The 17,654-nt window shown below is 60.8% G+C and overlaps 1 protein-coding gene across 1 annotated transcript in view; it reads right to left on the minus strand.

Annotated features, from left to right (window-relative positions):
• The window catches only part of MUC5B (mucin 5B, oligomeric mucus/gel-forming), a 34,401-nt gene extending 22,212 nt beyond the window's left edge, over positions 1-12,189 (minus strand). Inside the window, exons 1-24 of the mRNA XM_053561615.1 lie at positions 12,134-12,189; positions 10,150-10,206; positions 9,686-9,757; positions 9,097-9,358; positions 8,874-8,988; positions 8,655-8,745; positions 8,449-8,555; positions 7,700-7,901; positions 7,211-7,336; positions 6,714-6,831; positions 6,487-6,625; positions 6,117-6,227; positions 5,878-5,947; positions 5,530-5,670; positions 5,282-5,446; positions 4,928-5,022; positions 4,245-4,371; positions 3,744-3,999; positions 3,208-3,263; positions 2,854-2,954; positions 2,422-2,573; positions 1,901-2,150; positions 967-1,146; positions 379-618 (exon numbers count right to left, since the gene is read on the minus strand). Coding sequence (XP_053417590.1) covers positions 379-618; positions 967-1,146; positions 1,901-2,150; positions 2,422-2,573; positions 2,854-2,954; positions 3,208-3,263; positions 3,744-3,999; positions 4,245-4,371; positions 4,928-5,022; positions 5,282-5,446; positions 5,530-5,670; positions 5,878-5,947; positions 6,117-6,227; positions 6,487-6,625; positions 6,714-6,831; positions 7,211-7,336; positions 7,700-7,901; positions 8,449-8,555; positions 8,655-8,745; positions 8,874-8,988; positions 9,097-9,358; positions 9,686-9,757; positions 10,150-10,206; positions 12,134-12,188 — 3,288 coding nt within the window. The 5' untranslated portion in view covers position 12,189. The remainder of the gene's footprint in view (positions 1-378; positions 619-966; positions 1,147-1,900; positions 2,151-2,421; positions 2,574-2,853; positions 2,955-3,207; positions 3,264-3,743; positions 4,000-4,244; positions 4,372-4,927; positions 5,023-5,281; positions 5,447-5,529; positions 5,671-5,877; positions 5,948-6,116; positions 6,228-6,486; positions 6,626-6,713; positions 6,832-7,210; positions 7,337-7,699; positions 7,902-8,448; positions 8,556-8,654; positions 8,746-8,873; positions 8,989-9,096; positions 9,359-9,685; positions 9,758-10,149; positions 10,207-12,133) is intronic.
• Positions 12,190-17,654: the final 5,465 nt, after the last annotated feature.

Here is a 17,654-nt window from a genome sequence, read left to right on the forward strand (position 1 = left end):
CCCCTGGGTGGGTACTCAGCATTTTTCAGAACCACAGGAAACTGCTGTTTGGAAGAGTCTCTACTGAGGGTCAACCACTGACCCTCTTCCAAATTGGGGACCCCCACGGATGCTCATGCTCATGCTGGGGACTAGGCAGATGTGTGGTCCCAGATGAGGGTAGTCAGGGCCACACTGAGGGCCAAAAAGCATAATAGTGAAGATAGCTTCAGGCACAAGGAGCCAGACTTGAGAGCTGGAAATCTCAGCAGCGCTGTGTGCTGAAACAGGGTCAAAATCATCCACAGACCTGCCGTAAGCCCAGCCCAGACTGGCTCCCACAGGGAAAGAGGCAACCGCTATCCCCGCCGGCCCCTGCCTCCAAGCCCAAGGCCCCACCTGAGTGCGGCAGGCGGCGAAGGTGGCGCTGTTGATGATGCTGCACTGCTTCTGGGCCCAGGACTTGCGGTAGGGGTTGGCGCTGCAGGGGTCCTTGGGTGCCAGGGCGTCCGGGCAGGATGGGGAGAGCTTCCAGCTGTTCCCGAACTCCAGGACATTTCCCACCACGGACTGGCTCCGTGTGGTGAAGTCGTTGATGGCGCTGTCGTCGAAGTTCCCGCACAAGCCGCAGACCCTGCCCTGCAGAAGAAGGGAGACAGACGGAGCCCTGAGAGCTGGGGCCATAGGAACTGTGGGGGCGGCACAGACCCTGGCCTGAGGTCTCCAGCGCCCTCAGGGGACTGCAGGTTGGGCACCTGGTTCTCTTAGGCAGTGCCCAGAGACCTTGCAGGAGACAGGAATGGTTATGTGAGCCCTGTGGCATCACCAGAGAGCCAGCTGGCCCTTCCTGAGTCCAGAGCAGGGATACCTGACAGTTGAGACTCTGGTGCACCCGTGTGGAGCTGAGACTCTGCATGGCCCTGCCCTAGCCTGGGTTTTACAGGTCAGGACAGCACTCAAGGCCGGGAGTGCAAGGCCAGTGCTCACCTTATATTCCTGGTGCAACCGGATGAACACGCTGGTCCTCCGGTCCCAGGACACAGCCATCCCACCACGGGTCTCGATGACCAGGAAGTTGCCCATGTAGCGGATCTTGTACGGCAGGTCCCTACCTGGCCCTCTTTCTACCACCTTGACGGTCCCCTCATGGAGGATCAGCTCATAGCTCTGGAGGAACACAAGAGGCAGAGCTGCTGGGAGAGGCCTAAGGCCCAGGGGACATTCAGTATGAGGCATGAGCCAGGCTCATGAGGGCCTTAGAGGAAGTTTGGAAGAAGGCGAGGCAGCAAGTGCTGGGAACAGGGTGGGGTGTGTGCCTCTGCCCCCCACCAGCCCTGTGCCCTGCTGCCCCTATACTCACTGCCTCTCTCCAGCCACTCCCCACGCTTCCAGGGAGCTCCCCCACCCCAGCTAATAGCCCTGCTCTCCGCCCTGTGATGAACTTCAACCTCTCTTGCTGGAAGTGTGTGTCCCCACGTATGTCTGTCTACATTCTAACTCCTCAAACCCGTGAATGAGACCCTATTGGGGAAAAGGATCTTTGCAGATGTGATTAGGAAACGAGATCATTCCAGATACTTGGGTGGTCCCAAATCCAATGATAAGTGTCCTCATGAGTAACGGGAGACACAGACACACATGGGAGGAGCCACGTGGAGACAGAGGCAGAGTTGGGGTGACACAGCCACAAGCTGAGAAGTGCCTGGAGCCCTAGAGCTAGGGAGGAGGAAAGGGACCCCAGGTCTGGGAGGGAGCTGGGCTCTACCCTCTCTGGTCCCAGACTCTGTGTCCAGGGCAGTGAGAGGATGAGGGTCTGCTGCTATCTGGCCCCAAGTTTTGTGGCAGCTCCACAACACACACTGCTGGAGGCCCGTGGTGCTAGGGGACCTCCTCACAGACCTTCCTGGTTGGGCACCCTTACCTCCACGAAGATCTTGATGGCCTTGGAGCAGGTGACGCCGGTGGTCCCACAGGGGATGTTCTCGGTGACGACACGGAAAGTCCCCAGGGTGGTGTTGCCCCCGCAGTAATCCTGGGCCAGGGCATACTCACAGCTGCCTTCAAAGCTGTAGCGTGCGCCGTCGAAGGTGATAAAGTGGCCGCCCCCATAGGCCACACAGGTGCCCAGGCAGGGCTGGTGGCTGCACTCCCACCTGCGGTCTCTGCAGGTGCTGTGGACAGGGTGCATGCTCACAGGGCAGCCTGGCCCCAGAGCTCTTCCCCTCAGGCCAGCCCAGGCCCCGTGCATCCAGGCTACATTCATGGCGATGACAAGGACAGGCTGGTATGGTGTCCAGCCAGTCCCCTTGGTGCCTTCCTCCACAGGAGGACCTCCATGTCCAGAAAGCACCCTGGCACCTCCTGCTTCCTGTGAGGCCCCCCTCTGGCTCAGGCACTGTCCCAGGGCTCCCTGCCTGCCACCTCCAGGGCCCCAGGCCTCACCAGGTGTTGCAGTCGACTCTGATGGTGTCCCCAGGCTTGTAGGAGACGTCATTGTGCACACAGGGGCAGTCCTGCTCAGTGACACAGCCCCCCGCCCCATCCGACACCAGCCCCGGGGGGCAGACGCAGCCGGACACACAGTGAGTGCTGAACTGTGGGAGTAGGCAGGCATCGGTCAGGGCCCAGACCCCAAGGCAAGTGGGCACTGTCCATCCTGGGCATGCACAGCCATCAGGACAGGCCCTTGCGATGTCTCCCAGGGCAGCACCGTGGTGGGCACAAGCCACACAGGGGCAGTGTCTGGGGTCAGCAAACCACAGCTACTGGCCATCCCCCCACACTGGGATCATCCAGACCCTGGGCACCCTCCTGGAGGGCCCTCCCTGCAGCCTGGATGGTGGGTGGCATCCTGGCTGTGTCCTCAAGACTTACACAGTCCACATCCAGCCCATGGCAGCTGCGGAGGCACTCAGCCCCAGGGGTGCCCACTGAGGCGTTGCTGCAGTCCAGGTACACCATGGGGGCCACACAGCCTGGGGACAGAGTGTGGTGGGAGGGTCCCAAGGAACAGCAGTCCCTGGGCCCCAGGCTGCCAGCCATACGCACCCCAGCCTGTGCTCTGACCGCCAAGTGCCCACCCAGGCTGGGTGCTGGAAACATCCATGAGTGGTCCATGACCCCCCCATGAGGGTGCCCAGACCCTCTGCAGACAGCTCAGCCCCTTCTCTTCCTGGAGCCCTCAGCATGGTGCCCAGGCGGGGTAGGGCCCATGAGTGGCAATGTTACCTGTGCTTGTCTGCAGTATGGCCCCCAGGCAGATCAGCTTCCCACTTGTGCATGAGCTATAAGAGATGGACAATTGGCCTGGCCCCGCCGCCCACACATCACGACTGCCCACGCTGCACAGCCCTGACTCCAGCGCCCGGCACTACACCTCACTGCCTGGGTCAGGCAAGATGGTGCTGCTGGGCTGCTATGAAGATCCCACACCCCGCAGAGCTAGCCAGTGAGCCAATGCCCATAAGGGGCAAGGAGGCCACTGAGACCCTCAGGCACTAGGACTGGCTCCCAGCTGTGAGGAGCAGCCTTCAAGGCCAGGGAGGAGCAGGGTGCAGGAAGCGTTGGGGCCCAGCTGAGGCTCACACTCCCTATAGCCCTGTGGCCAGAACCCTCAGCAGCCTCCCATGCCTCTTTCAGATGGGTTGGGCCCCCAGTGTAGCCTCCTGGGGCAGGTAGGGAGGCTCAGGCATGGACCCCATGGAGGTATGAGGGTGGCTCGAGGGTGTGGGTGGCTCAGGGGACCCCAGGGTGAGCTCCCTTACCACACGGCACCGTTGTCATGCACCACCTCTCCCGGGGCCACCACTGTGCCGCGCAGGTAGCAGGGGCACTCCTGGGCAGGCACACATGTTCCTGCATCGTCCAGGAAGGTGCCCTTGGGGCAGGTGCAGCCATCCACCGGCACAAATGGGACACTGCAGGTGACGTCGGCCTCACTCAGGGCGCGGCAGGTGGGTGGGCAGGTGTCCACCATGTAGGTGTAGTTCTGGGACTTGGGGCAGCTGCTCATGTATTTGGCTATGGACAGCAGGAAGGGGGGATAGTGCAGTCAGTGGTGGGGTGGCCTGCTCTGGCTGGCACTCTCCCCATCCTAGCCTTGGTGCCCTCATCTATGGTGTGGGGATCATGAGGACTCGAGGCTCTCGGGACACCAGGACGAGGGTGGCTGGTGCTCTTGGCTGGGGCCACATGAGTGATGGCTGCCGCCCAGGGCCCCACAACCCCAGGAGGCCCATGGCATGGGGACACCGCCCCACACTCACTGCAGACGCCGTCCCTCCAGCCGTGGAGCAGCAGGCCCCGGGCGGCACAGGCGCGTACGTAGGAGGACAGGGCCGCGCACAGGCAGTCCTCACTCTTCTCACAGTTGCAGGTGTCGAACATGCAGTGCTGGGGGCGGCGGCAGCGTCAAGGTCCAGCCCACATGGGGCAGGAGGAGGGCTGCATCAGGGCTAGGGGCTGGGGTGAAACTTTCTGGTGCTTTGAATAGCGATGGGGCCACGGGAGGTCACCGTGGCCGTGAGGGGCAGTGGCACCAGGTGTGGGAGCAAATTGGGCTCTGAGCAAGGGGAGGGGCCGGGGCCTGGGTGGGCTGGGGAGGCCATTGGGAGGGGCTGAGCTGAGTGCTCTTTAGGGCTTTAGGGCAGGAAAGTGGTCGTGAGTCAACTGTTGACTCAAAAGGTGGACCAGGGTCCTAATGTGTCTGAGCACAGGGCCTTATTGGATAGAGGGTCTTCCCAAGTGGAGCCAAGTTAGGACGAGCTCGAGGGAGGGCCATGGCCCAGCTCCTGGTATTGATGGGAGAAGTGTGGATGCAGACGCAGATGCCGGCCGGGGGCTGCCCACATGCTCTGGCTCCAGGCTTCGACAGGGTCTGACACCCCAGCTCTGTTCCCAGCTCTGTCCCCGACCTGGGCCTGTGGCTGTGGGAACCATGAGCACTCACCGAGTGGAAGGGTGCGGGGTCGACAATGGAGTGGCAGCGGGAGAAGGCGCCAGCAGAGTCAGTCAGCCGCGAGCACCAGTGTCTGGCGTAGTTCTCTGGGGGGAGGGCCCAGTGGGTGCTGCATGATTTCGGGGCTCCACTCATGCCACCCAGCCCCCCCCAACAGGGAACTGGAATCAGGGTCACCCCCTGCCATGCCTCTCCCCCTCACACCTTCCTGCTGGCCATGCATACCACCTGCCTACGTGGGGTTCCCTCAAGCTGTGTCCCAGGAGTCCTGTGGCCCAGGGGAAAGAAGGACAGACTCCGTGGGACGTGAGCCTGGGGTGACCACAGGTGGTGGGCTGAGGGTACCGTTCTCCACGCTTAGTGAGCAGGGGTCCTCGAAGCTGTTCCTGACGTTGGGGCAGGTGGCCTGGGTCTTCCAGGTGTTGGCGAAGGCTGCAGCAGTGCCCTCCACCACCCCGCTGGGGGCCATGAAGTCATCGGCCTGGTTTTGGTTGAAGTTCCCACATAGGCCTGAGGGCAGTGGGGAGACATCAGGGGGCGGCGTCCAGCCTGCTGGCCAGAGCCAGGGCAATACCATCACCCTCCATCCTCACCGCACGTCTGGCCGCGGTGCGAGGGGTCCAGCCTGAGTGACACCTGCATGAGGGGCACCAGCTGCACCTGCAGCTGCAGGCCAAGGCCCTGCTGTGTGGCCACCATGAAGAAGGTGGAGGGTCTGAAGATGGTCATGTTGGCTGCAGGGGGTGGAGGTGTCAGAGGAGGTGGGGCAGACGCAGTCGCCTGCAGCCAGCATGGCCTTGTCACCCCACCTCACCTTGCAGGTGAGAAGCTGCCCGAGGCCACCAGGAGCAAGCAGGGTCCGAGCTGGACGTGCCCAGGCCCTGGGAGCTGAGCCCACCCTGGACACACTGCCCTGGCCTGGTCCCCAGGCAGCCACATACCTGCTGACACCGGCAGTCGGGTGTAGATGGAGTTCACAAACACGCTGCCGTCGGCCTGGATCCGGACGACCTGGTGGAGAAGCATTGTCAGCTCTGTGGCCGGGATCACCTCTCAGGGAGCAGAGCCGGGGTTTGAGGAGGGGAGATTCATGCAGGGCCAAGGTCTCAGTCTCCATGGCTCTCCTGTCTCCACCCCTCCCAGTCCAGGGCTGAGCAGCACGGGCCGAGCGGCCCCTCACCGTGGCCCCACGGTCCAGGCTGAGCGTCACAGCCCTGAGGCAGTTCTCATTGTCCGTCAGGCCACATCTCCGCAGCTCGGCCAGCACAGTGAAGGTGTTATCCACACATTTCTGATGGGCAGACCCACCCATGAGGGTGTGGGCTTAGGTGGCCCTCTGCCCAGGATGCCTGTGGGTGTGTGGCTCTGTGGGAGGTGGCCTCCAGCACCTCTGTCATCTCCCAGCAGCTGGTTCCAAGGCCTGGGGGCCCCTCAACCATGTGAAGCTCAGTGGGTATGAACTCAGGGCTTCCCTTTTGCATGAAGGACTCATCCCTCTGACTGCCATTGGGAGAGGGGCTCAGGGCTCCAGGCCTGCCCAGGGGACGCACCTTGGACAGCACGTAGCTACAGTCTCCATGAAGATCATAGAGCTTCTCGTCAAAGGTGGAGATGTGTGCACCACCCTGCACGGAGCAGGTGCTGGGGCATGGCTGGTCCCGGCACTGCCACAGCCCCCCGGAGCAGGTGCTGGGGGAGATGAGAGTAGAGGGCGGTTGGAGGTGAGGTGGGACTCACTCCCTATGGCTCACGCAGAGGGAGGCTGTCTGGGACCTACCAAGAGCTGCAGCTGGTGGTGAAAGAGGCCCCAGGGGCATAGGTGCGGCCGCCATGGGTGCAGGGGCATTGCCCCAGGGGCAGGCAGCCTGAGTTGGTGATGTCGTCCAGCACAGTGCCTGTAGGGTAGGGGCATGAGAACAGGGCTGACCCATGAGCAGGTGAGGACACTGAGGCACAGAGGGGGCCCCTGCCTGGCCCCTGAGAAAACCCAGCCTTGGGGACAAGCTGCCTCCCATGGGAAGGGCCCTGGACCAGGCCACTGCCCTTGCCCTGAGACCTGCTCCTGCTGTGGAGGACGCAGGGCACTCCTGGGCTTGGTTTCCCCACCTGGTCCCCAGCATTTGCCCTGTTTGCCTCCATGGATGGGCAGGCATGGCAGTCAGTGTCCACCCTGCCTGGACTCTTGAGAGGATCCTTAGTTTCTTGGCCAGGGCTGGGTGCTGGGGACGGCAAAAGCTGTGGAAATGGGAACAAAGGGCACATGCAGGGACCTGCCTGGGGGGCAGAAGCAGCCGTCCACACAGTGGTCCTCGCAGAGCTGGGAGCGCTGGGGATTGGAGCAGGTGTCCATGCAGGGCGAGCCGCACTCCTGGTGCTCCATGTTGAGGGGGCAAGTCCGGGCTGCAGCAGTAGGAGGCAGAGCTGGACCCACGGTGGCCAGACCCCACACCCGCTCCCAGGGCTCAGCCTGGATAGCTGGAGCCACCTGCATCCTACCTTCCACATGACTCTGGGGTCTCTGGAAGGCAGTCCCAGGCCCAGGACGGCCCAGACACCCCTGGTCTTGGATAGCCCCTGCCCTACCTGCCCCAGTCCCCCGATGGTCCTGGGTGGAGTCTGAGGTGAGGAGAGGGGGTCCTCTCCCCTGCCCACACTCACCTTACGTGACCTCTCCCTGTGCACCCTCTGGCTGTGGCCCTGAGGGTCAGCCCCTGCCCTGTCTCCCCAGCAGACCCTGACTCGGGCCTTGGCAGGGACACTCACGGCAGAGGCCAGGACCCCTCCAGTTCTGCGGCTGGCCCCCTGCATGGGCACACTGGCGGGAGTACTCCGCGAAAGTGGCACATGGGCAGGAGGGGCAGCGGCACAGGTCCTGGGCACAGGCGTCCACATACACAGAGGCATCCACCAGCTCATGGCATTCCTCAAAGGCCAGTCCAGACAGGACGCGGTGGCAGATACCCTCCTGGGGAGCACAGCTGGATGGCCACCTCTTTCTTCCCTGCAGGGTTCCTCCTATCCCCAGCCTCGCCCCCACTCACCTACCCATCCTCCTCCCCAACCATGTGAACTTGCTGCTATGGCTGTGGGCTCCACTTAGCTCTGGGGCTGCCTAAACCCTCAGGGCTCCAGGACACCCCTGCCCATGGCATGAGCACCCAAGAAGGGTGCAGATTCCAGCTTGGGAGGTGGCTCAGAGGAGGGCGGTGGGAGGTAGCCACCCAGCCTTGGGCCCCCGGCTGTTGGGGAGTATCCACCTCCCCAGGGCCCTGATAGGCTGCATGTGGGGAAGGAGCTCCCAGGGCTTTGCTGTCAGTCACATCAAGGTCTGAGTCTCAGGATTCTGCAGGTCCAGGTGTCCTGGAGTTTCTGGGCCACTGGCATTCCCAGCCCACAGGAGGGGCTTCTGGTCCAGGGCTCCTGCAGCACTGCCCTTGGCCCACCTGACTCTGTCTTGCTAGGCACCTGGGGATGTGCCTCTGTCCTCAGCTGTGCCTGGAAGCAGGACTCACCTTGTCTGTGCAGTTGTTGGCTGGTGAGGGTAGGGGGTCTGGGCACTGCTCTGTGGGCCCATCCAGCTTCTGCAGGTTTCCAAACTGGAGAGGGGTCACCTTGGTGTCTGCCGGAAGGAAAGCACCCAGCATGACCACCAGGGCACCACCACCCCTCCAGCCATAGCGGGACCCCAACACCACCAGGGCCTCTGGGCACCACTCACTGTGGGTGTAGAACTCATTGAAGGCTGGAAGGCCGTTGAAGTCCCCACACAGGCCACAGGTCTGGTTGGCATACTTGGGGTCCAGCTCCAGCTAGGGCAGGGCAGGGGCAGCGCCAGCTCAGATTCTGCCCGCCGGGCCTCACGGCCCCTGCCAGTTTTAACCACACAGGGGCATCTCTGGTTAGGCTAGGAGGGGCTGGGGGCTGGGAGCTTCCTCACCAGGGCTCCATCCTCTCTGTTCCACAGCAAGGTCAGCCCCAGCCGAAGGCTGATGGAGATGTAGTCATTGCCCCTCTGCACCAGGAGGCCGGCACGGCTATAGGGCAGCTCCTCCCTGGGCAATAAGTTCTGGTTCTTCTTGGGCCGGGCCATCAGCCAGGACCCAGAGAGCTTCCGCTACCCCTGACCCTGACCCAGCCTGGTCCTGGCAGTGCTCGCTCACCGCTGTCCATCGACAAGGACAGAGCCATTGGCCATCTCCAGCACCAGCCCCTGGGCCTTGAGCACGATGTGAATGATGGTGGGCCTGGAGCCCACCAGGCCACGGCGCACCTGGATGTTGAAGTCCTCATAGGCAGCCCCACAGTGCGCGGAGAACACGTAGTTGCAGAGGCCGGGGAAGTGGAAGACGTCACCATCGAAGGTCTTATAGTGGAAGTCACCCCAGGTGCTGCAGACACGCCCGTTGTGTGCCGCATGCAGGGCTGTGGGGAGGGGCATGAAGGGGCCCTTGCTGGATGCCAGATTCACACACTCCCGCCCCGTGCCCAGACACCTGCCAGGCCAAGGCACCCACGTTTGGTGCGAGGAAGCCAGTGGTGACTGGCCACTGTCTATGTGGGCAGCGCCCCGCCTAGCTGCCCTCCCCACACTGGGTGGGAAACTGCCCACAGAACTGCCTACAGGGAAGGCACAAGGCCTTGCCTGCCTGGATGGCCCACACTGTGCCAGCTTCACTTCCAGGTCTGGCCCTCCACTCCTGGGCCTGGTGAGCACCCCCTCTCTGGCAGGCAGGGCTGGCGTCCACTTACCATAGCTGCCCGGGAGGACAGTGATGGGGGGCACAAAGCTCATGTGCCTGGTGGACGAGGACATCAGGTGGGCTGTAGGTAAGGGCTGGGTCACCTGGGGCCCTGGCCAGCCCAGGGCACCCCTTCCCAGGCCCCACCCTCACTGGCCACTCTGGGACCACAGGGAGCTCAGGACTAGTGAGCTGGCCTGAGGTAGAGCCACCCTGTTCTCCCTTGGTCACTGCTGGACCTTCCCGCCCTGGGCATTTCCATCTGCACAGGCAGTGTGTGCGCACGCAGGTGTGAGTCTCTGCTGCGCACCTTTGTACCCTGTGGACACCCTGTCCCCGTGGACGCCTACGCTGTCCCCACAGGGGGCCTGGGATTCTTTGTGTGGCTTGAGGCCATGTGGAATCCCCATCCCACTCAGTGTCCAGCCCCTTCTGACTTGTCAGGAAACCACCACCCAGGCCTGGGCTGCATACCACTGTCCGCAGTGGGCCCTGCACTGCTCCAGTTCAGCTCTGCACCATCCTGGGTCTCTGCAGGAGAAGGGGTGGGAGAGGTGAGGAGCCCACAGCCCTTGTTGGGCACTACCTGTGACAACACTACCAGTGTTGTCACAACAGGCACCAGCTTGACCTGAGCCCTGACAATCCCTCCTGGGTCCAACCCCCACCTGCACCAGATAGAAAACCAGGCCTCTCAGGATAGAAGCTTCCAGGAGGGAGCTTGGCATGGCCTCTAGGTGAGGCCCTCACAGCTCTGTGCCCCGCCTGGACCATCTGCAGATGTCTCCAGGGTGGGGAACCAGGAAAATTGAATTGGGAAAAGCTATCACAGCAGCTACCTCAAGTGGGGAAGTGTTCAGCCCTACCCACATGTCCCTCAGAAAAGGACAAAGATGGGCTTTGTTGGGGAGGACGCAGCAGCTTCCAGGCATGACCTAGCAGAAGCCTGAGAGTAGGGCCAGCTGCAGACTCAGGTCAGGACGGCTAAGCAGGGCTGTGGCTAGGTTGAGCAGGTGGTTGGTGCTGGGGGCGGCCAGGGTCTTAGGGCAAAGCCTTGCCCACAGCCTGACTGGGCTAGGTTCTAGGCTCAGGGCAGCTCTACCCCTGGGCCCCCCAGGCCACTCTCTGCAAGGCCAGGCCTTCCTGTGACCCTGGACCCCTACACTTTGTGAGGAGTTGGGGGCTGGTGTTGTTATGGCGCAGGGGGACTGGGGGACACCAGCCTATGGCGGCCAGCTTCATCCCCTACTCAGCTAAGATCTGGGACAGCTGGCACCTGGGCTGCTTGGCTCTCCATTTGGCTCTCCTGGCCACTCCTGGATGCCCCATTGACGGCATTTCCTAGGACACAGCTTCTCCTCCCACCCCATCCCGCCGCCCCTGCAGCCCCTCCCAGCTGCTCCTATGGGTACCTCCTGCACCTGGGGCCAGGCAAGTCAGGCTCCATCACCTGGCCAGAGAAAGGCCCACTGCCAACCCCCCACCACCCCTCAGTCTGGGTGTGTATACCCTGGACGCAAACCCACATGTCCCATGCCGATGTAAAGCTGTTCTGTGGGGGCCTGGCCAAGTCCCCAGGGGCCACAGTACCTGTCTCCTTGTGACAAAAGGACCCTCTGCCCAGGGCTCCGTTAGCCAACAAGAGCAAAGTGGGAGGACCAGGTGGGGCCAACACCTCCAGGCAACCCCCGTGGTGGACAGAGCCCTGGCCACCATCCTGGAGGAGCCAGGTGCAGGGACACGGCTGTACCCATGAGTCTAGCAGTCTAGCGTCCTGCCCCCAGCACCACTGATAGAGACCAAGAATGGGGCTTGTGGCAGGGGCTCTGGGGACCTCCTCCACAGCCTCCCTTCCCCAGGGGAAGAGTTGAGGCCCCAGCAGCCCAGCCCAGACCCTGAGCAGAGGCAGGGCAGGGACACCTCCTCTGGGGCCACATCTTTACTCTTGACAGCAAGTATTAGCACTCCCAGCTCTTCCTGAACAACAGACAAGAGAAACCACCACAAGAAGGGCATGGCAGGTATGACCCAGAGGGCTAGTGGCTGAAATGGCAGGACAGCCCTGTGGAGTCAGCCTTGGCCCAGGCAGGGGCTCTGTGCAGCAGGCATTGCACTGTCTCTGCCCTATGGGGGCTGCCCTGCTGGCTGTGACACCCCCCAGAGGGTGGACCGTCTCCTGCAGAGCCTGTGCTGGGGGAGGCCCTGCTCCCTCCCTCGGCCACAGAAACCCTAGCCCCAGCCCCCTTGGCTGGCTTGTGGTTTCTCAGGGCCCTGCCCTGTGGTCAGGTGTGGACCCCTGGTCCGGGCCTGGCCTTGCTCTCTTCGTGTCTTGCTGGGCTCCGTGTCTGCTGACACCACATTTCCCCAAGTGGATGAAGGCCTGATGCCAGGGCCGTGGTATTTGAGATGCTCTGGGGGACCTGCCGTGAATGTGGTCAGGAATGGACGGGGACCTTACCTGCCGGCCGTGCTGTGAGCAGGGCTGTGAGAGCCCAGGCCAGCGCCCGGCACATGCCCCTGCTGCCCATGCTGGGCTGACTAGGCAGGCGGGCGAGGAGAGAGTGGCGGGTGCCAGCTCCCCTGGGGGCCTCCGGCTTAAGTAGCAGGAAGCCTTGGCCTGGCGCCGGCCCCTGGGCCATGCAGGGCCCTACTCACCCCAGAGTCACCACGTATGTTTGCTGTTAGGGAGGGGCCGTGGCAGGGAGGCCCGGAGGAGGAAGGGTTTGCGGGATGACCCCCCCCCACCTCCACAGCTCTGACAGTCAGAAGGGGGGGCCGTCCAACCTGCTGCCTGAAGGTGGTGCTGGCGCCACCCTGAGTGACAAAGCCATGGGAGTGTCTGGCTGGGTGTGGGCTGAAGAGGGGACCTCAGCCCAGGGGACCTGGAGGGCTGAGCTGAGGTGCTCATTGCTGCATTCCAGAGTAGGGGGCCATGGCGCACTGTGCCAGCACTAATGACCACTGCCCAGCCCGGCAGTGGGCAGCCCTGGGGCACTGCTGACTCAGGGTCGTGAGTGGCCATGTGTCAAGGCAGGTACCAGTCTTTGTGTCATGTGGGGTTCCAGAAGGAGGCTCTATTCCCAGAGACTACTGCCCAACTAAGCAGGAGGGCTCCAGCTCCTCCCCCTTGGAGGTTCAAGACCCAGAGAAACAGGCCTAAGTGGTAGTGGTGCTCCTGATCCCGATCTGGCCTTGTCTTTTCTGAGCTGGGGCAAAGGAAGCAGCCGCTCCTGGGGTCTGGACCTCCCTGGGCTTCTCAGCTGACCGCACGGGGTGACATGCACACATGACGATGGGGACCCTGGCAGGGATTCCCAGGGGAGATCCCCACAGTGCCATCCCCCACCGTGCACCCTCTGAGTGAGCAGGACGCTCTGTCCCAAATGCTTCTTCACCCACTTGACGTGCGTGTGAGATGTTTCTGCTCTGGCTCCTTCTTGCCCAGCCCTTAGCAGGTTTGCCTGAGAGCGTCCAGGTGGACTCCAGCAGGGAAGTGCCAGCTGCATGGCAGCAGGTGTGTGTCCCCATCACCCATGACAATCCCCTGTCACTGCAGCCCCGGCTTGGACTCTGCCTGCATTTGTCTCTCAGAGGACAAATTCTTTAAAGTGAAATTGCTGTGGCAAAGAGAAAGCCAGCCCTACAGCTTTGATGCACCTCACGCCCACCAGGACAGCCGTTACCCAAGAAACAAAAAAAAGAGGCTGGTGAGGACGAGGGGAACCTGGAGCGGGTAGGCCGCTGGCAGGAGTGTGAAGGGCATGGCCACTGTGAGCGACCCCCTGAGCAGAGCCTGTGACCCGGCCCTTCCCCCTCCGCCCCAGGGATCCCACATGTCTGCAGACTAGGCTCACAGCCCCATTCTCACAGAAACCTGGAGCTGGGTGGGTGAAACGCAGGCAACCCTCACAGCAAGGCCTCACTCCCTCTGCCTTGGAAAGGAAGCAGATTCTGATACAGGCCCCAGTAGTGCTCAGTGAGGTGCGATTGTCACTAAAGGGCATTCCATGAAGGCCCCAGAGATGTCACACCCACAGAGACAGAGATAGACAGCAGCTGGGTGCCAGGGGTCCAGAGGGGCTGGGGAGCTGGTGTTGAATGGGGACAGAGCTTCGGATTGGGACGAGCAGAAAGTTTTGGAGACAGGGTGGTGATGGCCACACAGCACTGAGATGTTCCGCGGAGCCGTACACATCAGATGGGTTAGGTGGTAAATGTTGTGTTTTTTTGAGACAGTCTCTCTCTGTTGCCCAGGCTGGAGTACAGTGTCCCTGTAACAGATCACTGCGGCCTCCAATTCCTGGGCTCCAGGGATCCTCCTCCTTCAGCCTCTCAGAGTGCTGGGACTGAAGCGTCAGCCACCACACCCAACCATGTTGTGTGTTTTTTACCACAGCAACAATTTCAAAAAGTTTTTGACATGGTTTGCCAAATGTCACCCTTCCCCATGGCTGAGAGCTCAGTGGATACCGTGGTGGAAGCCGGCCCTCCTGCACTGCAGGGCCCCCAGGTCTCAGCGCCACTACTGACCCTGCTCCCGGCTAACGACCCAGCCAGGGGCTGTGCTCAGGTTGCACCAGCTCCTCCTGCCACTGTGTCATTTCTAGCATCAAAGAGAGTAGGGATTTCAAGGGACAGTTTGCGTGGTACTTCTGCACTGTATGCCTGGGCACAGCCACAGCCCCCAGCCCACCCACTCTGTGCCACCTGCCTGACTGCCCCAGGCACAGGCTGGGAAAAAAAGCTGGTGCTCAGTAATGATGTGGTGCCCAGTCCCCAGCCCACCCTGAACATGGCCGGCCCATTCAGAGGCCACCTCTTGTCTGGATGGAGTCGGGGCTGGTCCACCTGGCCCTCAGCACCACCCAGTGGGGGTAGCTGAAGCCTGGTGTGGCCTCTACCCACACCCACTGCCAAGTGCTTCCCAAGCAGAGCAGGGCTGGGTCGGCAGGGCCCCCGAGGCGGCGGAGCTGGCCGCCACCGTGGCCTGTCAGGGTCGCGGCTATTGAGACATCCCGGATGTGGCCTGGGGAGTCCGGCCTGTTTGCTCAGCCTGTTTGCAGAGTTCGCCTCTTCACAGTTGAAGGCGCTGGAGACAGAAGGTGAGGGAAGGGGAGGTGGGTACAGTGGTTCCTGCCAGGAAGGGGGGCTGGTCCGCAGCCTCCCGGGGCGTGGGGTGCAGCCAGCCTGCTCTGTGCTGAGAAACTGCCCTGCGGCTTTGCCTGGGATGGCCCAGACTTAGGTGGGACCATCCATTGTCCCTCACTCTGGCCATGGGCAGACCAGAGAAAGGAACTGCCAAGGACCCCCAGACCCCTCCAGAGGCCATTGACACTACTGGCCCCCACCCAGCCCTCTTCCTCCACCTTAGCAGTGCAGGATTGAGGACAGAGCCCCGCGGTCCATTGGCCCCCAAGCATTTACTGAGTGCTGGCCGTCTGCACAGCTCCACACTTGGCACCAGAGAGCATCCAGAATGCTCAGGACATGCCCCTAGGGGGTCGTGGCCCAGCTGGGCTCTGGCCTGCTTGGAGCCAGGCCCTGGACTGTGCTGGGGACCAGGACCTATTCCCTCCTGCTCTCCAGAGGCACCCTTCCTGAGGCAGGGTCTTAGTGAGCTGGCCCACACTCCCAGGGTGGACTGAGGGGCTCAGTGCATGACTAGAGGACTGTGGGCAGGCTTGAGCCCCATAGGGAGGATGGTCTGGCCCCCCCGGCCCATGTGTGGTGATCCACCAGACCCTGCCCTCTCCTGACATACCCAGGGTCTCATAGGATCTGGACATGGGGCTGGTACCTGGTGTCCAGAAGAAACAGGAGTGGATGGGTGGCCATCATGGGCCCAGACTCCTGGCTTGTCCAGCAACAGATGCCCCAGCTGTGAGGAAGACTGTGCCCCCTCTTCAACCCTGCACCTGGGCTGTGAGAACACAAAGACCCTGCCCCAGGACAGCCCCTGCCCTGTGTGCACACTGTGACCCACCCCGTGTCTCTGCCTTTTTCTGGTCTTCACACAGACCCAGTTCTCTGCCTATTCCGTCCCTCCCTCCAGCTGTCCTGGCATTGCACTGTGTGGTGGGGCCTGCCCTATACAGGCCCACAGCTCAACCTGCCTGGGCAGCGTAAGAGCTTCCAGGGAGTAGAAAAGAAGCAAACCAGGGCAGGTGGGCAAAGGCCCCGGGGCAGCGTGCACCCGGCCCAGTGGGGGGTCCCGAGGTGCCAAGCAGAGCAGGCACTGGGGCTGGGGGCAGCAAGGCAAGTGCGGGGCTCTGAGAGGTACCAATTAGAGCATTTTAAGCAGGAAAACAATAGGGCTTATTTTTTTACTGTGGTAAAAGGTATATGATTAGAAATCTACTATTTTAGCCATTTATAGTATTCATAAAAGGACATGAGCACATTCCCATTTTGTGTGACCATTGCCTCCGTCCACCTCCAGAACTTCCTCATGGTCCCAAACGGAAGCTCTGCCCCTGTGAAGCACTAGCACCCGTCTGCCCCCTGTCTCCATGGCCTGACCCCTTTGGGGAGCTGAGGCACATGGGTTCGAGTTCTGTCTGCGTCAGGCTCAGGCTCGTTTGCTCAGCGTTGCATTCTCAGGGCCCATCTGCGTCGCGTCGTAGCTGCATCAAAATTTCCTTCCTTTCGGAGGCTGAGTCGTGCCCCATTGTGGGATGGACTTTACTCTACGCCCTCATGTGCTGGCGGAGCCTGGTCTGGTGGCTGTGATCCACGCTGCATGGACACGGGCAAGCAGTGTCTGAGCCTGTCCTGCTTTCAGACGCTTTGTGGAAGAATTCCTGGGGCTGAGAGTGGAGTTGATGGGCCACGGGGTGAGGAGCCACCACATTGCACAGCCCCACCCACAGTGCGCAGGCTCCAGTTTCTCCTGCTCTTCAGCCACATGGCAGGTGGAAGGTGGCATCTCACTGTGGTCCCTGTTAGCACTTCCTGAGCTGAGCATCCTCCCACGTGCTGACTCGTGTGTCTTCTTGGGAAAATGTCTACTTGTGTCACCCTCGGTAGAGTGCTGTGATGTCACAGCTCACAGCAACCTCAAACTCCTAGGCTCAAGCGATCTTCTTGCCTCAGCCTCCTGAGTAGCTAGGACTACAGGCATCTCCCACAATGCTAGGCTAGGTTTTCTATTTTTAGTAGAGACAGGGTCTCACTCTTGCTCAGGCTGGTCTTGAACTCCTGAGCTCAGGCGATCCACTCTTCCCAGCTTCCCAGAGTGTGGGGATTACAGGTATGAGCCACCATGCCCAGCCCCTTTGTCTGTTTTTGAGTTGGGTTGTTTAGGGCTTTTGTTGTTGACTTTGGGGAGTTTTAAAATATTCTGGATATTAATCGCTTACCAGGTACATGATTTGCAGGCATTTTCTTCTGACCAGTGTTTGTCTTTTCACTCTCTTTTGCTGCATAAAAGGTTTTCATCTTGATGAAGTCTTTTACAAGTCAAAAATCAATTGACCATATATGCCAGGGTTTATTTCTGGGCTCTCTGCTCTAGCCCATCGGTCTATATGTCTGTTCTTATGCAAGGAGCACAGTGTTCTGATTCCTGGAGCTTTGTGCTCAGTCTTGAAATCAAGAAGTGTTAAGTTCTCCAGTTTTGTTCTTTTTCAAGAATATATTGGCTATTCAGGGTCCCTTGGTATTCTATATGAATTTTAGCATGGATTTTTCTATTTCTACAAATATATCACTGGGATTTTAGTGGAGATTGCATGGACTCTCCAGATACCTTCGGGTAATATTGTTACCTTATCAAGTCTTCAGACACATGAACATTTACGTTTTTTTCAGCAATATTTCGTACTTTTGAGTTTTTGTCTCCTTGGTTAAGTTTATTTCTAAGTATTTTATTCTTTTTGATGCTACATAAATGGAATTGTTTTCTGCATTTTCTTTTCTGATTATTTATTGCTAGTTTATGGTAATATATGAATCCTTTAATTAGCTTTAACAGTTCTTGG

Source organism: Nycticebus coucang, chromosome 14, assembly GCF_027406575.1.
Source record: "Nycticebus coucang isolate mNycCou1 chromosome 14, mNycCou1.pri, whole genome shotgun sequence".
Classification (NCBI taxonomy): domain Eukaryota; kingdom Metazoa; phylum Chordata; class Mammalia; order Primates; family Lorisidae; genus Nycticebus; species Nycticebus coucang.